The sequence below is a fragment of the Passer domesticus genome, chromosome 8 (genome assembly GCF_036417665.1).
Source record: "Passer domesticus isolate bPasDom1 chromosome 8, bPasDom1.hap1, whole genome shotgun sequence".
NCBI classification, from domain to species: Eukaryota; Metazoa; Chordata; class Aves; order Passeriformes; family Passeridae; genus Passer; species Passer domesticus.
In genome coordinates this window covers 25,032,469-25,058,049 of record NC_087481.1, presented here as the reverse complement: position 1 = coordinate 25,058,049, position 25,581 = coordinate 25,032,469, and the positions used below count along the sequence as shown (strand labels likewise).

General features: G+C 50.5%; 1 protein-coding gene across 2 annotated transcripts in view; it reads left to right on the top strand.

Moving 5' to 3' along the window:
* The window catches only part of CDH23 (cadherin related 23), a 190,733-nt gene that overhangs the window by 97,358 nt on the left and 67,794 nt on the right, over nt 1-25,581 (top strand). For both annotated transcript variants that reach the window (XM_064429790.1, XM_064429789.1), the window contains exons 10-13: nt 4,901-5,013; nt 6,940-7,128; nt 15,423-15,572; nt 16,328-16,486. In XM_064429790.1, the coding sequence (XP_064285860.1) occupies nt 4,901-5,013; nt 6,940-7,128; nt 15,423-15,572; nt 16,328-16,486 (611 nt within the window). The remainder of the gene's footprint in view (nt 1-4,900; nt 5,014-6,939; nt 7,129-15,422; nt 15,573-16,327; nt 16,487-25,581) is intronic.

Below are 25,581 nucleotides of genomic sequence, written 5' to 3'. Positions count from 1 at the left end.
CCTTGGAAGGGGGGATCTGCTCATTTTGCTATTCCCTACATCGCTCCAGTTTTTCCCACATTCGCCTCGCTCGGTGAACTGCTGGGGTGTTGAAGCCCTCATAAATTACAGCTGCTGGGAGGGCCTTCCTGTGTGATTTAAAGGCAGCCATCACAGCAGAACATTTCTGTAGGAGGACACGCTGATGGGTGGAAAAGTGCCTGGCGCCGAGTTATCCATCAAAAGCTGTTTTTTCCCACCCTGCCAATGCAAGGGGACGAGACAGCACAAAGCAAAGATGGTGGCTGCGGTCACAGCCCCTCTTCCCTTGGCTCAGTTGCTCCCCATCTTCCTGCAGGCTGTTTTTTGTCGTCGTGTTGGCATCTGGCTTTGGCTCCCTGGCAATCCAGGAGTCATTGGAAAGAGATATGATTGGGATAATGGTTTGCGTGGCAGGTGGTCCCCCAGCAAACGGCCCGCTGTAATTAAAACTATACATTCCCTTTTATGTGGAAGTAGGAAACAAAAGCATCTTTTCTGTTTGATTTCTGGGACTTCCTGTTTAGCTTGTTGGGATTTAGTGTGTGTTCAAGGCTGAGCAACTTGGTGTAGTGGCAGGTATTTGGAATGAGATGGTCTCTGAGGTCCTTTCCAACCCAAATCGGTCTGGGATTCAATGTTGACCACCAGTGGAGAACGATGAACCCGGACCACCTCTGTTCATGTCGTGGCTAGCAAAAACAACTGGTTCTGAGATGGTTTTTCATGGAGGAATTTCAGAAAGATGTGGATTCTGGAGATGTGGGGTTTATGTCAAAAAGCCCATTTTAGATGACATGGGGGAATGATGGTTGTGGTCCAAGACTCAGAATCCTTTTGTGTGAGGAATTACACTCAGAGCAGAAACTCTGCGAGCTCTGTTCTCCTCTCTGGTATCAGCCACAGCTCCCTGGAAATCTGGGAGGGGGATTGCACTTTGGGTGATAAATACCTCCTTTTATTTCCTTGTACTGTACATTCTGTTCTAAAAAGGGAACTGTGCGAGCATTTGATGTGAGCTCCTTTTGTGGCTCTGCGAGATCACAAGTCCTGCTGGTTGTGCTAGAATGGACAAATCCTTGGGGAAAGACACTAAAAAGGCCTGTTTGCAGAGCAGGCATGTGAGAAGGAGCGCTAGTACACAGCTTTGGGCTCAGATCTGTTATCCCAGAGAGCTGCATCTCCCCAGAAGAGCAGCAAACCAAGAGGAGAAGGGAACACTGCTTTTATACGGCACCTCGATTTCCTGTGAAACTCATGTTGTAACAGCCAGTTTTCCTTTGGAAATGACTTGTTGCCTTTGAATTTAAGCACGGGGCAAGGTCCCTGCCCTGGCAGTGCTTCCCTGCTGGCGGCCCGGGGGCAGAAACTCAAGGTGAGGAGCAGCGAGGTGCTCACGGCAGCTGATGGACTATTTATACGCTAATAACTGTGTCTGTTGCTGACTCCATGAACCACATCCAACAGCATCTATTTCAGTGCCCGAGGAGCCCTGACGGAGCACATTTTGATTAATAAATTATCCGGAGCAAGGTGTGTGATGGGTTCCCCTTTCACATCTCGTGAAAGTCACCCGCTCCAAGTGCAGCCGTGGCTCCCAACCCGAGCGGCCCTTCCTGCAGAGGGGGGTGGGAAAATTATCCTGCCCTGGGAAAATAGCTTGCCCTGACTGACAGGTGGCTCTGCCCTAGAGCAGGGCAGTAGCTGCATCTCTCCCTCCAAGGGATTTGAATGGTGTTCAAGCCTAAAGGGGTAGGGAGGAAGGAGGAGATATTCATGGTGGGGTTTTTCCCTCTTTTTTTTCCCCTTTTTCTCCCCCTCCTTTCTCTGGGTTTGAGCCAGTACTTTTAACAGCCTTTTTAAACTGAGAGCTTGGCTGAGGGCAATTAAACATTATGGCTCTCATCTATAAAACCCCTCGTTATAGCAGTGTTTCTCCAAAATGATGCCTATGCCACCATCCGTTCCTCAATGAGCTTGGAAAAACATTCTGAATGGGCTCCTGTGATCCATCCCAGTGCTCCCAACCCAGCATCCCCTCAGTGCCTGCCTTCCCCGGCCCCTGTCTGGCTGCAGTGTGTGCAGGAGCTGCTGCTGCCCCTGTACCTGCACACAGACACAAGGATGAAAAACTTCTCTTCCTTCTTGACCCATGTAGTAACAAAAGGCTGGGTTTGTAGATCCTGAGCAAGCCTGTTTCTTGCCAGGTGGGAGCAACAAGTCTGCCAGAAGTGGATTCACTCTGCAGTCCCAAAGTTCTCAATTTTTTCTCATTGTCATCAGATATTTAAAATATTTATTGTCTTGTTTTCCTTCTCTCTGCCCCCCATTTTGCTGTTCAGCCTTTCCTTTCCCATGCTTTAATTTCTGCCACATTCCTGCGTGTACCTCTGGTCTCTCCAGAGAGAAGAAAGAGAAAATTGGCTAATTTCTCCCCACCTTATTTTTTTTTTCCCTTGTTCTCTGGAAAGTGAAGGCACATGGAGATGATCAGAGAGATTTTGGCAAGGATAATGTCTCGGGAAATGGGCATTGTTCAGCAGTGTGAGTGCTTCAGCAGGGATCACTGGTCAGAGCAGTGAGGAAGTGGTGGTTTGAGAGGTATTGGAGACACCTCTGTCCCTAAATTTGCTAATTTGCAAAGCCAAAAAGTCTGTGATTGTAGGAAGGAAGCCCCGGTGGGCATAGGATGAGTATCTGATGGTGTTGGGGAGGCTGAGCTAGAGAACAGCCTCTTATGAGCAGCCTGGGAGGCCTTTGGGCCCCCAGTTTGGTTGCCCATCCTTCAAAAAGTCACCCTGGTCAAATATGAAATGGATAACCCTTTCTAGGACACGGAACACAGCACTGTGTTTAGCCAAATTCCTCCCCTACTGACCTAATTCCACTAAATTCCATTGTTTCTGCATTTTATTACACTTCATCTTAGGGGGAGGTGACCCTGAGGCATAAACTTTACCATGGCAACCTGGTGTCCTGGAGCATTTAAATGCCTGGCAGCACAGCCCCATCCATCTCGTGGAGTGTCCTTCAAAGCTGGGAGCAGAAGAAGCTTCCTAAGGAGTCAGCCATAAATTACAGCATGAAAGTGGGAAGTCAGGCTGGAAAGAGGGGAATTGTCCAAGGGAGGAGACTGCAGATCTTCATGTACAGCAGTAAAAAATCAGGGAAAAAAAACCACAAGGCTGTTGCTAATATTTTAAGTAGCCTGGTGAGCTCAATAAGCTGGTGAGTGATCAGTGGGGCATTTGGGATGGAGAGAAGAGAGCAGCAAGGACAGGAATGGGAGGAATTCAGTCCAGGAGGAAGGTAGAGTGGCTCAGTAATGCGGAGAAAGGTGCCAAGGCACTTAGGGCTCTGGGAGAGAGAGGAGAGGCCAGGTGGATCCTGGGGTGGCAGGGAGGGGATGGCCAGAGCCAGAGGCCTTGGTCATCCCGAGGAAGCTGCAGCTGTGATCCAGCAGAGGTTGGAAGGGAGCAAGGTGGATGCTGAGTGATGGGAAACAACTTTCCGTGGCAGCAGATCTGTCTTGCAGCTCCCTTCCAGGGAAATGACAAATGCTGTGTGTGTTTGGTTCATGCTGACACGTATTGAGAAGACAGGATTTATTTTTTACTTCCTTTTGACTGGGATGACTGGAATTTACCTGCAGGGTTTCCTGGCTCCCGTCTGCGTCTGGTTCAGGGGTTTCTGCATGCCTCAAGATGCTGAGAGGAGCTGTGTGGGTGACCATATGCCTGGATATAACCTCCTTGGTCATCACTAATTCAGCAGCGTGCTCTGCTTTTGTGTCAGGCTGGTGTCAGGTGTCCCAGGCTCCACACACCAACTGCTTGCTTTTGTCTGGCTCACAGGGAGAGCACCTGGAGCTGCCACAGACACATTCCCAAGCAGGACATTGTCCTTTTGGTGTCTGCTGGCCATGACACTCGAGCATGTTGTCTTAATCCCCTCTGGGTGTCTGATTCCAGAGGAGGATTCAAGCTGGGGATGGGATGGGATGGGATGGGATGGGATGGGATGGGATGGGATGGGATGGGATGGGATGGGATGGGATGGGATGGGATGGGATGGGATGGGATGTGGAGGCAGTGCTCAGTGGCATTCTGGCTGCTTGCTTGCATAGAGGGACAGGCACAGGGGCCAAATTTGGCTCCAATAGAGGAAAACCAGGCAGCTGCACGGGGTCAACACATATGGTAAGAGCATAAAAGCAGGGCAAGTTCCTACACTATTTTGCTGATACTTTTTCACTGGCTTCTAACACATCCAGCTAAGAAATTCTTGAGCTGTGTGAGGCTTCTCTATTACTTGATAGAATTTTTTCTTTCTTTAAGCTCTGCAGCCTCTCCTTGAATACGTGTGGACTTGTATCCCCCTCAGCTCCCTCTGGCAAGAGGCCCCACATATAAAACATAGCCTGTTATGTGGAGAATTCCTCATGAGCTTGGTCCATCTCTATCTTCCTGTGGTTATCCTGGACTGATGTCCCTTAACCCTTTGTATTTAAGGGGGGAGGCCATGCCCACCCCAGGAACCCTGCAAATACAAGTGGTCACTCAGAGGGGAGCAGCTGGATTTGGTCCTGCTTTCATCTTTGCTGCTGCAGATTTTAATAACTAAAACCCTTTGAAATTCTTCAGCTGTCTCCAGCACTGGCAGCTTTTGGATGTGGAAGGAGAGCCCCATTTTGAGCCCTGAACTGGGACAAGTGAGAGGTGTTACACCATGACATTTCAAAGCATGTTGGAGTGGTGTCCCAGGTTCCTAGAGCCCACAGCTTGGAGTTTGTGTCCTCTTGCTTCTCTCCCTCTTGCCTCCAGCACTTCCTGGGATCAGCTGTGCCAGCCGCTTGTGCTCACATTCCTGTTATTTTTCTCAGGTAACACCAACAGCATCTTTGCACTGGACTACATCAGTGGAGCCTTAACCCTGAATGGGCCCCTGGACAGGGAAAATCCCTTCTACAGCGCTGGATTCATCCTCACAGTGAAGGTGAGACCTGCTCCAGCTGGGAACATTGACAGAGCAGGATGGGGAGGATATCCTGCCTGGGGACACCCCTTCCAGATAGTGCTGCAAACCTGGGCTATTCTCTTGGGCATCCAGAGCCACGATGTGCTGACCAAGTGAGATGTTAAACACAGATCTCTTGTCTAGTGGTCCAAAACCTGATGTGTGAGGGCATTTTTGCTGTCCTGCCTGTGGCTGTGCCTGCTGGCAGCATGCAGATACCCCAGGCTTGCATACAGCACCAGACACATACTCAGGCACCTGAATTGTGCCTACTTTTGCCTGTTTTCTCTCTTTCTCCCCACCAACGCCCTGGATAAACATGACATTTTGTCTTGTCAGCAGGCAGTGGTGTAACAGGGCATCATCTGTGCCTTCCTGGCATGGGGAGGGAGTGATGCTGGAAGTTGCCTTGTCAAGAAAAGGCACTGGAGCGTGGCTTTCCAGCCCCACCAGCCCCACCTGAGAGTGACTCCCTGGCTCTGCTCACAGCCCTGTAATTAAAATCAATACCAAGCTGGGCAGCTGGTTGGAAACACATTTAGAAGTATGGATTCTGCTGGGCTGGGGTGGGGAAAAATCAGCAGCGTAGGAAGGGCCATTGATTGGGAGGGAGGCAGGCAGCACATTGCCTTCTTGTTTTGGCAAGTGTGATGCTTCCTTGGAGGGGGGCAGAGGGACAAGGAATCACCCCTCTAGGTCCCAGACACAGTTCATACCATGGGGCTTTGTGTGTGAGGAGGAGATCCTCACCCACCCCGGTATCGTTTCATTCAGGCTTTTATAGTCTAAAAAATCAAGAGAGGGAGGATTGCCTGGTTTTAATAGGGACAAAAATATCTGTTTCATCTTGGAAAGGTTTGTGAGCCTGAAAACTTGCCTGTGTTCCTCCCTGCATGACAATGGAGTTCCAACCACATTCTGTTGGTCTGACAGATTTCCATGTCCTCTCCCCACAAACTTCGCATCCTCCCGCGAACGCCAGCTCTGTGCGTCCCGCATCCCCAGGACCCAAAATGTTCCCTGCTGCTCTCATCCTGGAGCACACAGTGAAAATACAGCTGGATTGCTCCTCGCTGGGATCAGCCTGTTCTGCTGTTGTGTGCAGAAGCAGTGAATAGCAATGAGCCGTGTGGGTCGTGATAGCGTTGCTTTTCCATGCCCACAGCAAAGCAAGATTATCCAAAGGACAGGAGGAGGGACTCGGCTTGAAAAGGCTGTTTCACGAGTCTTGCTTCTCTGGCATTAAAATCTGCACTCCCTCCTTTTGGGAAAGCAGAATTAAAGTCCTTCTTGAGACAGAGGTGTGATGTGGACTCATGACTCAGCTCTGTATTTAGACACATGTTGCCAAACCTATTTTAAGGTCTCAGTCTTCTTTTCCTCTGGTGCCCTAGTTTTCTGTCCCTATGTTTTTCAGCTTACTGAGTGGCTCACTGTCAGCTCCCAGTCCCAATCAGGGATGGCAGAGGAGAGAGCAGGAGTGCTCTTTGCCCCGTTGAGCCTTCCCTTATTTTCTGGACTGTCCCCTACATCTCACAAAGGATTTTTTTGTTGTTGTTTAAATGATTGAGGCAGGGAAATCTCCTACTTGTTCTTGTGTGATTCCGGATCCTGCCAACCTGTTGCATGACAGAGGCAAGGAAGAACTTGGCCACAGCCATCCTAAGGGAAATGTTAAACCCCTGGGAAAGATTTTGAGAATGTTGTCAGACCAAAGCATGAGGGATGGGAGAACTGGGCTGACATCTCTGTGTGTTAATGAAACAATGGCAGAGCCAATTGAGAATCCTCTGTGGCAAAGTGGAGGAAAAGAAAGCTACAAGAATGTCTCACCACACCGTGCACACTTTCTTTACATTCATTCCTCCTGGAGAACAAAGGCTGCCCTGTTTTCTGTCCTGGCAGGGAACAGAGCTGAATGATGACCGCACTCCCTCCAACGCCAGCGTCACCACCACCTTCAACATCCTGGTCATCGACATCAACGACAACGCCCCCGAGTTCAACAGCTCCGAGTACAGCGTGGCCATCCCAGAGCTGGCCCAGGTGGGCTTTGCCCTTCCCCTCTTCATCCAGGTGCAGGACAAGGATGAGGTGAGGTATCCTCTCCCTCCTTTGGGGGTAGCACTGCTTTGGTTTCAGGGTGGGCAGGGGAGGAGTCCCTGAGGTGCCTGCAGTGCATGGTTCTGTCTCAACATCCCCTTTTCCAGCTTGCACTGCTGCCATTGCTCTGTTTGCTGTGTACCCCGAGTCCAGTTTCCCTCTCCAGTGTGCAGGCACTGCTTTGGTTTCAGGGTGGGCAGGGGAGGAGTCACTGAGGTGCCTGCAGTGCATGGTTCTGACCCAACATCTCCTTTTCCAGCTCTCACTGCTGCCACTGCTCTGTTTGCTGTGTACCCCGAGTCCAGTTTCCCTCTCCAGTGTGCAGGCACTAATGCAGTCAGGATTGCAGGGCCCCTGAGAGCCAGAAAAGAGGATTGTCTGGGAGGCTGATCGCCGCCTGCTTCTGAGGGCTCTGCTCAGGCACTGCTTTGCCAGTCTGGTTTAGCAAAGGAGGAATTTTCCTTCTGGGCTCCCAGTGGGGACCTGCCAGGGACAGGGAAGACAGGAGCCCCAAGCTAAGTCAGGGAGGATGTAGGAGATGCCCCTCGGAGCAGGGAGGACTGGGATACCAGTTCATCACTGCAAACAAGCTTTGGAGGCTTGTTCCTCCCACGTGTCAACGGAGCTTCTATTTGTCACGCGCCAATCCGTGCTGCGTTTGGGATTGCAGCCTCAGTTCCAGCCTTGGGCTCCCAGCCTTCAATTACTCTGATTATTTGACTTGTGCAGTTCACGTCTGGCTGCTCTTTGTGCTGGTCCCCCCCCAGCCCTGCCACGCTGCTGGGTGCCTGCTCCAAACCAGTGCTGACACCTCATGGTGAGCTGTCCAAAACCGCTTGGAAAGGCTCTGCCCGCAAGCTCCTGCTGTTCCCATTCCTCTTCAGGCTGAGCAGGAGATGAGGGGAGAGGGTTTGTCAGAATAAATGCCATCATAGAATGGGTTGGACTGAAGGGATTTGAAAGATCAGCTCGTTCCAACCCCCCTGCCACAAGCAGGGACAGCTCCCACTAGACCAGGTGGCTCAGAGCTCCATCCAGCATTGTGGCAAAGCATCACCAGGATGTTTTCCTGCTGCTTCAGGTAATGGGAAACCAAACATCCCTCCCCAACCCCCAAAGTCCTGGTGGGTCAGTTAAATGTGCCTCCTTCAAGTTGCCTTTTCTGGCTGAGAAGATGGATTTGCTATTCCCCAGCCCTGGGTGGAGTTCACCCCGTCTCATCAAGCCACCCAGAAATCCCATTTTTTTCCATCTGAAGTGATTATGACACAGAACTAATAACTTACTGGTGACATGATGTCACCATCCAGGAGTTATGAGTTCAGCCTGAAGAGGTGCAGATGAGCTATTAAGCAGATAAAGAGACTGTTTTTTCTTGAAAATGTCAATTGCTAATAAAGAAGATATGGATATGACAGATGCTTTGGATAGTTTCTGAATAGAGCTGCTGTCGTACTTGCTGAGAGATGTCAGCAGATCCATTCTTGAAGGGCATTGTAACACTTCTGTTTGTGCCACCAGGATGAAGGATCTGTCATTATTTCTGGTTAAAAGCTCATTTTACTGGAGTGACTCCCATTCAAGAATTCACTTTTCAGCCTTGCTAATTTTAAAATGGGAGAATAAAAAATAGCCTTGCCTTCCCCATTGCACCAGCAAAAAATACACGCTGTTCTTTTGATGTTTTTCTTTAACTTCCTGAGATTTCCCCAAAAGAATTAGCTGAGATTTTTAAAACTGCTGAGAGAGGATCTCTTGTGCTAAGGGAGTCTGGAGGAGTTTTACTGTACACGTCTTCAGAGACCATCATATTAACACAGATTGCTTTGACCGTGGCATTATTTTCACTGATAAGAAGCAGAGGAGAGCTGATTCTCAGACTATCTGGAGGGAGGAAAGTTATAAGCAATTGGTTACTTTTTTTTTCTGCATTATCCTGTGATGGATCTTCCTTATTTCCTCTCATGGATGCTTGCAACTGGGTTAACTGTCAAGGTAGCACTTTGCGGGGAAAAAAAGGGAGAAGATGCCCAGCTTATGAAAAAGATCTGTATGAGATAGAAGTAGGACTGCACCTGCAGCCAGCACTGCTTCCCAGAGAAGTATTTGTGGAGCCCTGAAGACCCACCAAGTTTTAGTGAAAAACCTACAGAAAGGTTAGGTAGTTGCCTGGCAGCGATATTTTGGATGCTCAAGTGCCCTGGGAGAGCTGTGAGGGTTTTACAAACCATCTGGATTGGAGGTAGCTGAGGTGGCACTGGGCTCTCTCTTCTCTCTGTGGATGCAGGGATGGAGGGATGTGCTGGCAAGGACCGAGGTCTTCAGGCAGGGATGTGGCTGAGGACGTGGCTGACAGAAGCTGTTCTGGCAGCACTGGCTTCATGCTGGAGATGACACGACTCGTTTGTGTGAGGGGCAGAGGGAAACCAGAAGAGAGTTATACACATCTCCAGGGAAGGCACAGAGAGAAATAAATGAGAGCAGATGGGTTGAGACACGGGAAATCAAAACCGGAGTCTTTGGGAGGATCGCTTTGCTCGAGTTTGTCTCCTGCTCCCAGCTTATGTCAAGAAGTCCTGGGAGAATCCCTTGGCAGATTGGTTTATTTCCTGAGCCTGGGTCTGGGCCCTCTGGAAAATCCAGGCACTGCTCCTTTAGCCCTCCAGCTTGTTGAGGGAGCAGCCTGGGCTCTGCCCCGTGGGTCTGGGTGCTTTTGGGGAACCTTTCTGCCATTGTGCCTTTGTAGAGCTGGGGAAAGGGCTGTCACATGGGTCTGGCCTTTAACACACACCGTGTGGGCTGCCAAGGCTGTTAAACAAGGCTTTTCAAAACCAGGCCCACACAGCCTTTTTTAACTGTGGGGTTTTTGGCCTTTCTTTCTTCTGGTGTGTTTTGCACAAACTGAAATGATGGCTTTTGGAAGGAGTCAGATTAAACGATTCAGCAAAGCACTTAAAAATGCATTTCTGAGGCACACAAGACCACACTTGAAAGCCTATGCTTGGCTTTCCCTCTGTGCTGTAAGTGCCTTTCTGCAGCTCAGCTGGCATTAACCTCTCAGACAAGGTTCCCAAATGAGTGTCTCCAAGGAGAAGCCCTTCCTCAGAGCCCAGCCCCTGCAAACTCCCAGCTTTCACCCCCCAAACGTGGCCATGGTCTTGCTACAGGAGGAGCTGGCTGGGGCTGCAAGATGGAATGGGGAGCTCCTCAAGAGGGAGGCAACCGAGCTGAGCTGAGGTGGCCCCACACATGGATTTGGGGTGCAGCCAAGAGGTCTTCAACCAGGTGTGCTGCTTTGCCTTTCTGCATTCTCTAGGACTTACTGGAAGGGAAATCAGTACATGGGTTTGCACAGGGTTTTTGATTCAGCCTCCTTGAGCAACCTGTCTCGTGGAAGGTGTCCCTGATCAGGGTGTGGGGTTGGAATGAGCTGAGCTTTACAATCCCTTCCAACCCAAACCATTCCGGGGTTCTATGAGCCAAGAAAAAAGCATTAACTGCTGTGCAGCTGAGTTTCTCTGCCTGCCAGATAGAGAGCAGACCCTTGAGCAGCTTTCCCAAGCCATTCAAGAGCTGTTTAGGAAAATCCATTGAGGTTTCCCAGTGTTCAGACTGAGCCTGTGCTCAAGTGGACACCCCCAGGCTGTGGCTGGGTTCTCCTCATTCACATTGTGGTGTTCAGCAGGGGGGAATAAATCCTGTGTGCGAGGCAGAAGATTAAAGTATTGACTCACCTGCTTTTACAGCAAGGTTTGTTTCCAGGTTGAGAACAAGAGCCCTGAGCTCTGGGGCAGGTTCAGCTAATTCAGAGGGCTCATGTGCTGCTGGGCTGGAATTTGGGTGACATGGATGCTGATTTGGGAGACAAGGATGTCCTTTTTGGATATGCTGGTGTTCCATACCTGGTGGCTTGATGCAATATCACAGGGAGAAGGCAAGGGTTTGGCCACCCAGGAAAAGGAGCAGGGCATCCTTTGGGGTATCCCCCATTTCCTATGGCTCCGAGATCCATAGATTCCTGTTAAGGGAAGCAGCAGCCTGCTCTGCCAGGCCATGCCAAGGAAACCAGCTCTCCCACGGTGGCTTCCACTTGATTTTCCTCTACACGGCTGAGTGAAGAGGAAGAAAAGGGCAGAAGCTGTCTGAAGCACCACCATCATGGCCTGACATTTTAAAATAATTTTGAAACAATTTTCTAAAATAAGCATATTGAGGAAGGTAAATGGGGAATTTCAAATAAGGGAAATCTGGGAATACGCTCTCTTTGTTGTGCAGAACTCCACCAGAGACCCCCACCAGGATATCCTGTGTGCCCATGCGTGTGCAGGTGGCAATATATGATTCATCCACAGCATATATATGCATATGACAGGCACAAGCACTATAAATATGATCTACATGGCAAGAAACTGTAAAGGGGAATTGACGGCACACGAGTATTCTCTCCCAAAAGTGCCAGCTGCCAGTCGGGCTGAATTAGATTTCACAGGGGTTTTTGCAATACATGGAATTCACCAGCAAATTACCCTTAAAGAGGGAAAATCAATCATTTGGAGCAGAGATAAGCTGAAGGCGAGGCAGCCTCGGATTGATCCCCGTCTGTGCAGGCGTGTGTGGAATTCAGCAGATAACCTGGGGAGAGCAAGGAAGGAGAAAACTCCTCCAGGAGGGAGGGAGCGGGCAAGGGCTGACACTCAGGAGGGACAAAAAGATGGGAGAAGAGGGCTGCTAGCGTGGAGAGGAGGATCAGAAGGGTTGGGGAGCATTTTGCTCCAGGCATCCTGCATTGCCTGCCTTAGGTCCCTTAGGGATGCAGGGGACAAGTGCCAGTGCCCAGCGAGCCCTCAGAAGGGTTATTGGCACCAAGTGGGAGAGGGGTGCTGGGATCCCAAGCTGGCTGGGCAGTGGGAGAGAGGCAGGCAACACCCAGAGAGGCTGTTCTGAGTTAAATGCTTTGAAATGGGTGCAGGGAGTAACCCGCTTCATGCCTTGTGTTTTCAGAGGAGGGATTAAGTACCATTTGTGTCTGACCCACTAGAGCCAGGCCTAAGTTATCCAAGCCCTACAAAAAGGCACTAATTGCTTTCAAAAAAAACCCAATTTCTTCTTTCCCCTTCCTTCACCTCTGCTCCAGAACTCTCAGCTCTTTCCTTTTTTTGTATTAGAATACAAACAGAATTTGAATGAATTCAGAATGAAGGATATTAAATCCTCCTTAGCTTGTTGTAGGTAATAGCCCAGAAAGTGCCTAGAAAGTGACTGGGAGGAAAGCTGGAGTTGCAATGGATTTTGTGCTTCAGGAAGGCAGGGCTCTCCATTTTGGAAAAGCAAATTGCACTGAGGGACCCAAAGGCAGATCTGTACTGAGGCAGCGTGAAAAGGACAAAACTGAGAATTCCCAGGCTGCCTTTCCCAAGTCTAGTTCACTTTGTGCTGAAAATTATTACAGGAAATCAACCTACCCATGTACCTCAGGGAATGGTGTGGTTGAGGAAGGGTTGTCTGCTTGTCTAGGGATTTGGCTTATTTTATTTTTTACTTTGTTTTCTTGTGTAGCGATTGGTAAGTGATGCTAAATATTTGCTGTGACTGCTGGAAGGTGGAATCATTCCTGAAGCATTTCTGGGTGTGCTGCCACGAGGAAGGGGCTGAGTGGGAGCATTAGTGACGGATGAAGCCAGCAGGTGACAGTGGTTGGAATAAAAATAAAATAAAAATGATGATCCATCCTCAGTCCCAGCTGAAACAGCTTCCTGGTGGGAGCAGGGGTTTCCTGCTTCGTGCTGAACTCTACCATGTGAGTGGGGATTGCAAGCTGGGAGAGCAGATTTTTGTCCGTGATTCACAGCAGGTGCATGAACAGGTCCCACCTGAAGTTTCAGAGCTCTGGGGTGACAGCTGTACCCACCTGCTGGCATCTCACACCCTCACACCTGAGCTCCCGCCCTTGCCTGCCACACTCCTACCTGTGCCCTGGGTTCTCCCTCTGGAATTTCAGAGGGGATTTCAGGCTGGCAACCAGGCCTGTCACGAATTGTCCAAAAATGCTGTGTGATCAGCCAGGGGTGGCTTTTTGGAAGCAGGGTTTGGGTGTGAGGCTGATGTGGCAGCCACGGCGCAGCTCCGGTTGCGCGCTCCGAGGAGAACAAAGCCGTAATTACACCTGACTCCAGTTGCCTCTGAGCTGCATCAACACGAAATTTCCCTCACTTGTGGTGCTGCCTGAGAGATTTGATTGCCAGGAAGGAGGCAGTGGGCAGCAGCCTTGAGCCACGGTGAGGGCAAGCCCCAAGTGCTGGCATGGGATGAGAGGAGCTGGAAAACGTGTGGCTGCATCCCGGCGTTGGGTGATAGCAAACTTCCCTCCTTCCAAAACCTGCTTTTTATGGGTCAATTTGTTTCAGAGGGAGACAGGTTTATTGTGGTAGGGTTGCTGAGCTTTGGCAGGCTGCTCCTTAATTTGTGGCTCTAAAGGAAGGCAAGGGGCTCGGTTTGTTTGCAGTGGTGGGGAAAAACTCGAGCAGGAGCTGGGAGGTCAGGGGATGGAGAGGGGAATGAGCACGTAAAGCAGGTCGCTGATAACATCCTCATCCTCATCCTCGGTGCTACAAGGAGATGATGGTGCTGGGCTGTGATCACTGCACACCAGGACCTTTGAGAGCCAGGGGATGCAGCGCTTGTTTTCCCTCCTCCCAAGCATGTTTCAAATCCGTTGTTTGCTCTGGGTGGCAGGAGCAGGTAGGAAGGGGTGAGGGAAATGTAAGCAGCTCCCTGTGGCTTCCTCTGGAGTGGGGGGTCCTTGCTGTGAGCCGGGCTTAGCCAGGCCCTTCTGCTGGGCAGCTGATAACAATTTGAATATTCAGATGTGCTTTCAGGCATCTGCAGGGGGCTCGCAAGCTCTGGGAACCAGGAGCAAGGAAAACAGCATGGGGGCCGAGGCAAAAAAATAAATAGCTGAATAAATATATAAATGGCAACTTGCAGCAGCCCTCCCCAGAGGCAGCTGTATCCCCCTTCTCCAGACCTCACATGGGGAGACTGAGGCACTCGAGGGGCTGCTAATTAGGGATAGTGGGTATCTGGAGCTGATCTCCTTCCCCAGCTAGAGGGGGATTAATCCACCTGGCTCTCTTCCTGCAAATACTTGCATTTCTTTTGATGTTTCAACTTTTATCTCGTGCCTCCAACAAACTCACTCTTCTCTGGCTTCCAAGAAAATCACTCACATCTCGCTGCCACAAAAGGTGCTCTCGTGTACTGCAGGGAGGGTGCAGGCCCTGGGTGGGATCCTGAGGGCTCAACAGCAGAGATGGGCAGAAATTCCTCAATGGAGTAGCTCTTTGTCACTGGTGGGAAGTGGGAAATGGCCAGGGCAGAAATTCCTCAGTGGAGTAGCTCTTTGTCACTGGTGGGAAGTGGGAAATGGCTATTTGTTGTAAACAGACATCCTGCAGGTAGGACACAAAATAGCTTGGGAAGCAATGCTTCCTCCTGCTGTTCTCTGTATCTTCTGCTCCCTCCCTCCCAGGGGTGTGTCTGGGGTGTTGGGAGCATCCCTCACTTCCTTGTTCAGCCCTAAAACAGCTCATGGAAGGTGCCAGTCTACCCTGAGATATTCCCACTGTCCCCCAGCAGGGCACTGCTGGGCCCCTGAGGCACTGGGTGCCCTTGTGTGGTTCTGTGGGTGTCCTCGGGGCTTGCTCCTGCTGTGGGGCTCCACTGGGAGATGCCCAGTGTGCCCTCAGCTCCATGGATTGCATGGAGGTGTGCAAGGAGCAGGGCAAGGCAGAGATTCTGCTCATGTCACCCGCTCTCAGCGGTCACACTTAGGCAGCTTTTGCTATTAGTGCCCCTTCGTGCATTTAATTGGCCACTTTTTCTGATAGGAGGGAGGTCATTCAGGGAAAATTGGAAATTCATCTCTGGCAGCTTCTGAGCTTGCTTTTCATGTGCTTCTGCTGGGAAGGGGCCGTTCTCAGAGCAAGGCTCCAAAAGCATCCATATGTTGATGGCCTCGCTGCTTTGCTGGCAGGGTCTTGGGAGAGGAGGAGTTTCCCAGTTCCCAGTTTGAGCTGCCTTACTGGGAAAAGCCTTCTCCATGGGAGAGGCACCCAGCCTGGGGCAGTGAAATCCCAGTGCCTGACCCCCTGTGTGCACCTTCAACCAGCAGAAGGGACTTTCCCTCTGTGAGCTGTGCGGGGTCATCCCAGGGGTGCATTCCCACTTCTCTCATGTGCACGTGGATTTTGTAAATAAAACACCAACTTTGCTTTTTCCTTTCCCAGGGACCTAACAGCGTTTTTGAGGTTTACCTGGTGGGCAACAACTCCAACCACTTCATCATCTCACCCACCTCCATCCAGGGGAAGGCGGACATCCGTGTCCGCGTGGCAGTGCCACTGGACTTCGAGACCATTCCCCGCTATGAATTTTCGGTAAGGCTGCATCCCTGGGCTCTCTGGGACAGGCACAGTTTTCAGCATGACCTAAAAATGACCATTCAACATCTTCCTCTCTCTTGTCCAGTAGTTGAAGAGGGCCTTGGAGAAAGATGAAACAAACATTTCAACAGAGCCTGTTGCAATAAGGACAAAAAGGGATGGATTTTGATGGTTGATTTAAATTAGATGTCAGGAAGGGTTTTTTCCATGGGGGTGGTGAAACACTGGAACAGGATGCCCAGAGAGGTGGATGTCCCATTGCTGGAAACTCAGGGTCAAGCTGGATGAGGCTCTGAGCAACCTGATCTAGGGAAGATGTTCCTGCCCATGGCAGGAGGGTGGGCTAGGTGGCCTTTAAAGGTTCCTCCCAACCCAAACCATTCTATCATAATCCCCACTCTGAAACAGTGGAGCACTACAAAACAGCCAAAAAATCAGAAATTATAATAAAGAAGGAGGTGGAGAAGCTATTTGCTCTGCACTTTCTCTTTCCAACATGCAAAGGCTCAGCTGCAAGAGCTTAAGCAGAGCAGGACCATAAAAGCTTTATAGAGCATAAAACTTTGTTTTAAGACCACCTATCAGGCGCCAAAACCCTCTCTGTTCTCCTGGTGCAGCTCTGTTGGTGTTTTGCCTTGAGCTGGCTCAGCTGGCAAGGGAGTGGAGGAGTGCCTTGTTTACTCCACTAAAGAAGGATGGGTAACTCTCCCAGTGTCTCCAACCCTCCCCTTGCCTCCCATTTTTCCCAGCTCTTCGCGAACGAGAGCGTCCCGGACCACGTCGGCTTCGCGCGGGTGAAAATCAACCTGATCAACGAGAACGACAACCGGCCCGTGTTCAGCAAGGCCCTCTACAACGTCAGCCTCTTCGAGAACACCACCGTGGGCACCACCGTCCTCCAGGTCCACGTGAGTAGGAGCATCCCAGCTCCCTTCGCCGAGTCCCTGGCATGTGTGTTGGCTTTATGGTGTCCCTCACCAAGCGCTAGCCCAGGAAGGGAGCATTAGGAGATGTTGGTGGTGGGGTTTACCTGGTGGGAAACCTGAAGCCCCCTTGAAAAGCTCTGATAACCAAAATCATTAAAGCCCAAACAAACCAAGAGTAACTTGATTTCAACACAACAGTGCGTTTGATTTGCTTTGAAGCATCTGGAGAAAAATGGTTCTCCAGGGAAGTGTGGAAAGTAATCCTAGCTCCGTGATCCCTCCTCTCCGCTTTATTTGCCCCAGAAGTTGGAAGGTTGGCGGGGTGTAGACTTCTCACAGGATTTTGGAGCAGATGTCTTGACCTTTCCTGTTCTCTGGAAGATGTGTGTGTGTTTCCTGCCACACCAGGAATTCAAAGAGAGAAATGCACTGCATTTCATCTGCAGACACCAATCCCAGTGGTCACGGTGCCCCTGGTGTGGCTTTTCTCACTGCCCTCTTTGGAAGCATCATCTTCCTCAACCAAACTGAGGTTGGTCATGCCATTAAAAGGGTGAAGGATGGAAAAGGAGGGGAATGGCTCTGTTTAGCAGTGGTATTACATGGCTGGCAGCAGAACAGAGACAGGCAGAGGTGTGGTGATGGCAGGGAGCATTTCCATAGTGCTCGTTTCCTCTTCTGTGGGTTGGAGAAGACCTTCATCCTCATGGAGAAGACACATTTCTTGGTGCATGAGAGTGATGTCAGCACCTCTGTGGGGCACAGCAAGGACCACAACAAAACCCTGTGCTGAAATACCATTGGCAAAGGCATCAAAGCTCCTCTGGGATGGGGAATATCACAGCAGGGAGCACCAAACCCCCTGCTACACTTCGGGTGTGTTACTGCCACTACCATTAGTTGTGAATGAGTTTGCTTTGGCTCCCTCTCCAATGCATTTGCTCCAGCTGCCCTCCTGCCCCCCTCCTTGTCCCCCTGCTCTCCCCAGGCACATCCCCTGGTGTCCCATCCATGCAGGAATGCCCACTCAAAGGATAAAAGCCCAGACAAAAGAGTGGGGTGCATGTGCCTGTGTGTAAGTGTGTTTACTTTACAAACAGATGGTGTGAAAGTGTATAGAGCCCCCGAGCTGTTCCCATCTGACAGTTATTAATATTTCAAGCAGATGTTTAGCTAGTCAGGCCGTCAGACACTAAACAATGAGATTGTTACTGCGTCTCCTCTTTCCCCAACTTCCAGCTATGCCAGCATTTCAGAGTGAGCACAAAATGCCAGGAGTTGAATCTTCTATGGTAAATCAGAATGGAGGCAATTAGTGCTGAAATCCAAATTGCCCTCCCAGCTGATCCCAAACTTTTAACAACCCTCATAAAGTACCAGCTCCTCCTGCTGTGGCCTTTGAGCTGCAGCCCTCTGGTCGCTGCCGCTCTGTGCCATGTCTCTCCACCTGTCCCACGTGCTGCAGACAAAAAGCCTGCTTTCCTTGCTAATAAATGCCTCCTCTCCTTTTCTTCCTTCTTTTCCCCTTGCTCAGGAATATTCCTGGATATTCACACATAGGGGTTAGAGATGGCATTTTGGAGAAAGCCTGGCACATGGCATGCCCACTTCTTTGGTGGCTGCTGGATGACATCCTCATGAAAGGAGTTGGCTCCTCTCTTTTTGTGCTTCTTTGTGCAAAGAAGTCTGAGTTTGGAGAGACGGTGGAGCTCAGGGTGCTAAGGGTAAATCAGCTGGCTTGTGGGGTCAAGGAAATTGATGAGCAGGGGTGAACAGAGGAGTGCGTGGGCTGGGTGAGTGGTTGCTGAAGGGTGGCAGGAGGCTTTGTGCCAGCTGCTGCTGGAGATGGCCAGGCACAGCTGGCAGGACAGAGCAGTGCCTGCAGCACCTTCCTGGCAGGGAGACAAGCAGCTAAAACCACAGGAGCTGAGGCAAGGGGAGCTTGCTGATCTTCTGCCCAGCCCAGCATTCTGGAGAAGGAGAATAAGTTGCTCCCAGTGGCCCAAAAACCCCTGGGGCTCTTTGTCCATCTTCCAGTGAGTGCATCCTGGCTATCCCACCTTGATGTGGCTGGTGGGCTGTGTGGGGGAAAGGAGGGAAAAGGCTCTCCTCAATGCCACCCTCTCCAGGCTGCCCTCAGCATGGCCAGCTGAAAGGGAAAGGCAAAAGCAAAGAACAAGTAGACTTCATTTGCTGTGACAAATGGCCGTTTGTTTCTACAGCACTTCAGCTCCTCATGGCAGTGACAGCAGAGAAACATTGCCTGTTACACGTATAAATCAACTGTAAAACAACCCCAAGTGCAGACAGCCAGCAGGGACCCAGAGCTGCTGCCTGCTCTCTGCTCCCTGCCTCGTTCCCTTTGCCCAGGCAGGAGTGGGCTCAGATCCTTGGATTCCTGGTCAAACCTCAGCTTCCCTGGCACAGCACAACCTTGTCCACCCTCTAAGACTTTGTTTGCTCTCTGCTTAGCATTCCCTCCATCTCCCTGTCCATCCATCCATCTGTTTAATTCTGTGCCTGAATGGCATTTATTGTTTAGGCTCAGGTGGTCATTTGCTTGCACAAGCACATCTGGAGAGGCCAGGCTCCATGGGAACAGCTCCTGCCCTGTACAGGGAGCCCAGAGTGTGCCCAAAGGCAGCCTTCTCTCCTGCCTCCATGCTCTTGGACCTGGGAAGGGGGCCCAGCCTGGAGAAAAGGAGGCTCAGGGGAGCCCTTCTGGCTCTCCACAGCTCCCTGACAGGAGGGTGCAGCCAGGTGGGGTCGGGCTCTCTTCCCAGTTAACCAGTGACAAGACAAGAGGAAACAGACTCAAGTTGTTCCAAGGGAGGTTTACATGGCATATTAGGAGAAGTTTCTTCAGTGAAAAGAAGTTTCTTTCAGGAAAAAGGTCAGGCATTGGAACAGGCTGCCCAGGGAAGTGGTAGAGTCACCATCCTTGGAAGTGTTCAAAGAACACAAAGAACATGAAATATGGGTTGTGGGTGTGTGGTGAGCTTGGCAGTGCTGGGTTCATGGCTGGACTCAACGATCTCAGAGGCCATTTCCAGCCTTAATGATTCCGTGAGTGTTTACACATGTGATAAACCACTTAGGCCAGAGACTCCTGGTTTTGTAGTGTGAAGGGCTCCTTACTCCAGCCAAAGCTTCCAGGCCACATAAATCATGGCTGTTTGGAGTTACATGTCCATTGCACATCCGTGATGACTGAAGGACAAGCAGCCTGTGCAGGGCTCTTCAGTTTTTAGAGACCTCTCTCAATGCAAACTTTGTTTTTTCCCTACCCTGCTGTGCCAGGAAAAGGCAGGCTGGAAAGGCTTGGAGGTCCCACACAGCAGCAAACACCTTCTGTGAAGCAGGAGCAAAGCAGGGAGGTGAGCAGAGCTCATCCTGAAGAGATGGGCCAGTTCTGCCCCAGTACCAGCAGATATTGAAATACAATTTTATTTTTTTCTGAAACAACTGGCCATGAAGCCTTTTAATAACATAACAGAAAAGGTCAGGGAAAGAATTTCACACTTCTTGAGCAAGCAGGCAGCCAGTATAACTTCATGCCTTCCAGGAACAAGGCAGAGAGAACATACACTGCACCTTGAATTAACTGGGCTCTGACACCCCCAGCAGGTCCTGCCTTTGATGGGTGCTGGTTTTCCTAATAGGAGCAAGCTGGAAGGATGGACCCTGGAGAGGTGTGGTGGGGTGTGGTGCCTGCTCTGGCTCAGGGCAGAGGTGTGGGGTCTGGGATAGGAAGCTCTGGGGAAGGACATGCTGGGGTATGGATGGCTGTGCCCAGCTGGAGCCATGATCAGAGTGATAGAATGCTTTAGGCTGGCAGGGGCCTTTAAAGCTCATTTAATTCCAGCTCCACTGCTGTGGGCAGGGCACAGCTCCTGCTAATCCTTAGGTGCTTGAGTGCAGAGGCAGGAGAAGCCTGTTGCTCTCCATCCTGCTCCAGGCTCATTGCCAGCAGCTGGGAGCAGTGCCACTGCTTCACAACCCTCCTTTAGCACCTCAGCTGGGACAGGAGAAGAAAGGGCAGCCTGAGGGCTCCGTGCCCAATGGCTGTGAAGGGCACTGGTGCTGCTCTGGCATCAGACAGTTGTCCAGGTCTCTGCTCCTTCCTCTGCCAGGCATGGAGGGTTTGGAAGCAGTGGAGGGTTTGGAAGCAGTCCCCTGGGCTCGTTCTGGTGGGGCTCCCCTGAGGAGCTCTTCTGCAACCTGGCCAGGGGGAGAGCAGGAGGGAGCTTTCAGCTGCCAAGTTTTTTTGGCTGGAAGAAGCTACATAAACGTGGCCTTGCTTCTGAGGTCACCAACACCCAGTGCAGCTTCCAGTGAGCTCCCTCCAACAGGGAGAGGAGGGGGCACTTCAGCCCAGCCTCCCCTCCTGTCCCTGGGGTGGTGCTTGGCTGGGGGCTCAGGGAAGGTGCCCGTGGCATCTTGGGGTCCTGCCTCACTGCAGAGCTGCAGGCTGTGACAGCAGGGAGCACAGTGCCCCTCCAAACCTTCCTTTGGATACTGCTGCTCTGCCAGCAGCTGCCAGGGGCCTCCCAGAGCTGTGCTCCAGCAGCTGATGGATTTGCTAGGCCTGGAGAATGGGGAAGGGGGCTAAGACGACCCAGCAGGAGGCAGGAATTAAGGGGCGGGAGATCTCCTTAAGCTCCTCGTACTCCACAGATCTGCACAGCAAAGTCCTCCTGAAAAGCTCCGATAACCAAAATCATTAAAGCCCAAACAAACCAAGAGTAACTTGTTTTTAACACAACAATGCATTTGATTTGCCTTGAAGTGTCTGGAGAAAAATGGTTCTCCAGGGAAGTGTGGAAAGTAATCCTAGCTCCGTGATCCCTCGTCTCCGCTTTATTTGCCCCGGTCTGGCTTGGCTGCACAGGCTGGGATCAGTGGCTGTGGGCTCCATCAGCTGGCTGGCAAGCAGCAGAGAGCTGGGGGATGCTGCTGACCCCCTTCCTGCTCTCCTGCTGGAACCCTGATGCTGAGAATTTCAGACTTTCTGTGCTGACAGGCACTGACCCCCAAGTGAACACTGCATTGACCTGAGGCCATGGAGAAAGCTTCCAAAATGGAATGATAGAACTGGGATTGTGGGTGTGGAGTTTGAGTAGAAGTGTGTGATATAACAGGGTGGAAAACTTAGAGTTTAGGGTTTTAGAATATAGTAATATATATATAAAGCAAGATGGAAGTTGTGGGGCAGAGGCTGGTCCTTCTTCTTCACCTTCTTCTCCATGGGTTTGGGTGGTTTTGTGTAACAGGACGGAAAAGTCCTCATTGTGGGACAGGGAGGCATGGAGGGGCTTGCAGGGGATGAATTGCCCACTTGCCCTCCTTCAAGCCCCACACAACCTTCTCTCAGCAGCATTAGCCCCTTCTGTTCCTGATCCTGTCCTGCTGGCTCTTCCTGACTCCAGCCAGGTCAGGCATGGATGAAATCGATGAGCCATGCTTTGGAAACCACGTCAGCACCTCTCTGGGATGGCTGGGTAGCTGTTTGTCCCAAATCCTTGCTGAGTTCATGACTTCCTTCTCTGTGGGTTAGCCTCCTCCCAAATCCCTGTGAGGTTATGTGCTCTGCCTTGCCTTGGTGTCCTCCTTGCCCTGAAACACCTCTGGCCTGGGGTGGGGCTGGGTTTCTCCTGATGATAACCACCCTCAAGGAAGTCTGAAATGGATGTGAAGACTTACCAGAGCTTTAAATACAGACACACACATATTTAAAAAAAATACTTTTGGGCAAGCTGCTGGTGGGCTTTCCAGAGTTATCTTTTGGAGGCCCTCAAAAACAGTGTGAGCATCTCCAGCAGACCTCAGATAATAAACTCTGGTACCCAATTCAACCAGCAGGCATCGATTTGAGCACAGGAATGATTCTCTGTATCTTGTGATATGTGGCAAGGCAGGTAAAATAAGCACTGTGTTCCCTCGGGGCTTGATAACCTGAATCTCTAAGGCAGTCTTGTGTGTAAAAAACCCCACTACTTTCCCTGGTTTTTAATGAAATCTGGACTAAAATTTTCAGATTATTTGAGGGAGGAGGTGAAGAGATGGTGTCCCTATGTTTTTAGTAAATGCATTAGCCTGTGTATTCTTATGTATGTGTGTGCATTCAATATACATATATACACACACATAAGGGTTCACATTCCTGAGCAGTCCCTTTCTCCTACCCTCCATGGGTTGTTCCCTCCCTTAACATCATCCCCAGCACATCCATTCACTTGGATTCTCATCTTCCCCCTCCTTGCCACTGCACTTCCTCTGGAGAAGCCTTGTTAGTAAGAACCTAATGAAGTAAATGTGCTAATTAACCTTCCATTACTCTTCTCATTAAATCAACCTTTAATTTGGTTGGCAAAGTTCCTCTCCTTTACCACCCAGCTGTCAGTTTTCTTCTGCTGCCTCCATCTCTCTTTGGCCTCCTGTTGGGGACGGGAAAATCAATCCCGGCCTGATTTTCTTTCCCCTTCTTTCCAGCCAGCTGTAAACGCCAGTCAACAAGAAAGTAATAATGTACTTTTCCCACCCTGGCAAGGAGAGTTGCAGACATCAATAAACAGCTATTTAGGATGCAAATCACCTTCCCAATCAGCCATCAGCCTTTGAGTTTGGCAGGGATGGTGCCATGGTCTGTGGGCTCCAGCATCCCCTCACGGCGCTCCCACGTCCCATCACGCTCTTTGCAGCCATCCCAGAGCCACTGTGGGATAACCAGAGAGTTGCATCCCTCTGGGTTTGTCCCATCCCAAGCCCTGATGTGGGTGGAATGAGGCTTTGCAAGCCTTTGGGGGCTCTTCAGGACTCACCCCACCCTGCAGCCCTCCCTCTCTGTCCCCCAGCACCTGCGGAGCTGCTGCTGTCTGTCGTTTCTTGGTGATCTCCAAAGCTTTTCTTTCCCCTTTTCCTTGAAGAACAAATGAGTGCAGGGGGGCAGAAGCAGATGGGGATGGAAGGCAATAGTAGAGGCTGCAGCTCTGAGGTGCTGGTGGGTGAGGGGCTCACCCTGAGCTCTGTTTCTCTCTCACATGGTGATGGTGACTTGTGGACCAGCCTCAAGAGAAAACTTACACTGCTCCTAATTTTGGGAAGCTTGCATGGAATCAGGACACAGCCGTTGAAGACAGGGAAATACCTGCCTTCAGGTGGGGTATTTCCCCTACCTGAGGTGGGGAAATACCTTGCAAATCAGTGGATGGATAAAAAGGCATCCAGGGATCTTCCATGGGGAATCAGTGTGGGGTAAACCATCCCCTGTCCCTTCCATGGCACCTGGGGTGCTCTCTCAGCATTAGGACCAGAGACTGGTGCAGCCCATCATCTCATGGTGGTCAGCAGGGCTGCCACCATGAGGGCAGCACAGGGCTTCTCAACCTTCTTCAACTGACTGACCCTCCACATCTTGCTCAGGGGGTTGAGTTTGTGTCCTGCTCTGCGGGGAGCCACCTGCCCCACCTACCTTAGGAGTACCTTGCACCTCCCCTACCTTCTCGCATGGGTTATGGAAGTACAGGGTGGGAAAATACTGGGAGGACTCCCAGCCCAGCTTCCTCCTTTCCTTCTGCTTTATATGGATGGAAAATTATTAGGTTCTGTTTTGTCGGGCCAGGGTTTTATGAGCCTTCAAAAGGGAACCTAATACACCCAAGGATAGCTTAGCTATTACCTTTGGAGGCAAATAATGAGCAGGATGGCTTCTGCTGCAGTGTTAGAAACAAAAAGGTTTAATAAAAAGCAAAATAACAAACAGAAAAATCTGAGCCAGGTACAGTAGTTTGCCCCTGGTAGAAACACCTTCACAAAGCAGTTTAGTTCTTTTGTCTTCCTCTTTTTCTACCTTATGGGCCAGGCAGGACTTTTTGGCTTCTATCCAATTAGGTGACCCCAAGGTTTTAGTGAAACCTCTGGGGTCCTATAAGGTGGCTTTTTACCTGATCGTTGGGAGAAACTTCTGGGCTTCTTTCCTTTTTTGGGGGACAAAGGCTAGCTTTGCCACTCTGTCATTAGGGGGCACTCTCCTACATTCCTACAGAAAATGTCTTGGAAAGTCCTTGCTGCAGAGGAGGAATGGACAGGGTGGTGGTAACTGGGGACTGCCAGCCAAATGTCTGGGGCAGTCTGGGTGTTGCAGAGGCTCAGACGTGCGGAGAGGATCTAAGAGAGCAGGAGGGCATCCAGAGGGCACTGGTGGGAATATGAAAGCATGGCTCAGCAGCAGCTCGTGGAGGCTGGAGAACTCTCAGCTGGATGTTTCTGATGTCCTCCAAGCCTGGGTTTTGTCCTTTCTTCCAGCCCTTCTCCCCACCTGTGGCCCACACAGCTCTCCCTCCCTGTCAGCATCTTAATTGATCTTGTTGTTCTCAATCCCCCCTCCCCAGTGCTCCATCTCCAGCTGTGCTTAAACAGAACAAAATCTCTTCCAATTTCCCTGCCGCTTAAAAGAAAATTGAATCCTTTATCTGCAAGAGGAGAGGAAAACTGCAAACACAAGAAACAGTAAAGAGTTAAATAATCAAAGCAGATGACTCCAAATTGCCTGGAAAGTTAAACATGAATGGCTTGGCTTCTTCCTGCATGCTCCTTGGGTTTTTACAAGTATAAAAATATGCTTGCACTCCTTGTTCCCATCAAATATTCTTATCAAGCCAGTTCTGTAAATAAAGGGAAAGGGAGGAGGGAGTTACCAGGAGTGATTGACAGATCTGAAGTCCTCGTCTTTCTGTCAGGGCCCAGTGCTCTTTGGCTGTGTTTATCTCTTTAATCTAAATATCAATCCGTGAGACCAAAATGGGGTGGAATAGGAATCATGACAGCCCGAGAGCTGAGGGGAGAGAGAGAGAGAGAGAGAGAGAGACACTTATTGCAGCTTGTGCAGCCTCTCCCTGTCCTGATGGAGCTGTCAGGAAAAATGCACAGCTAGAGCAGAGGTGGGAAAACAAAACAAAATCACAGCCTGGCCCCTTCCCCCTGCCCAAAACAAAAACAAAAACAAAAACAAAAACAAAAAAAAACAAAAAAAAACAAAAAAAAAAAAAAAAAAAAAACAAAAACACAATAAAATCCAG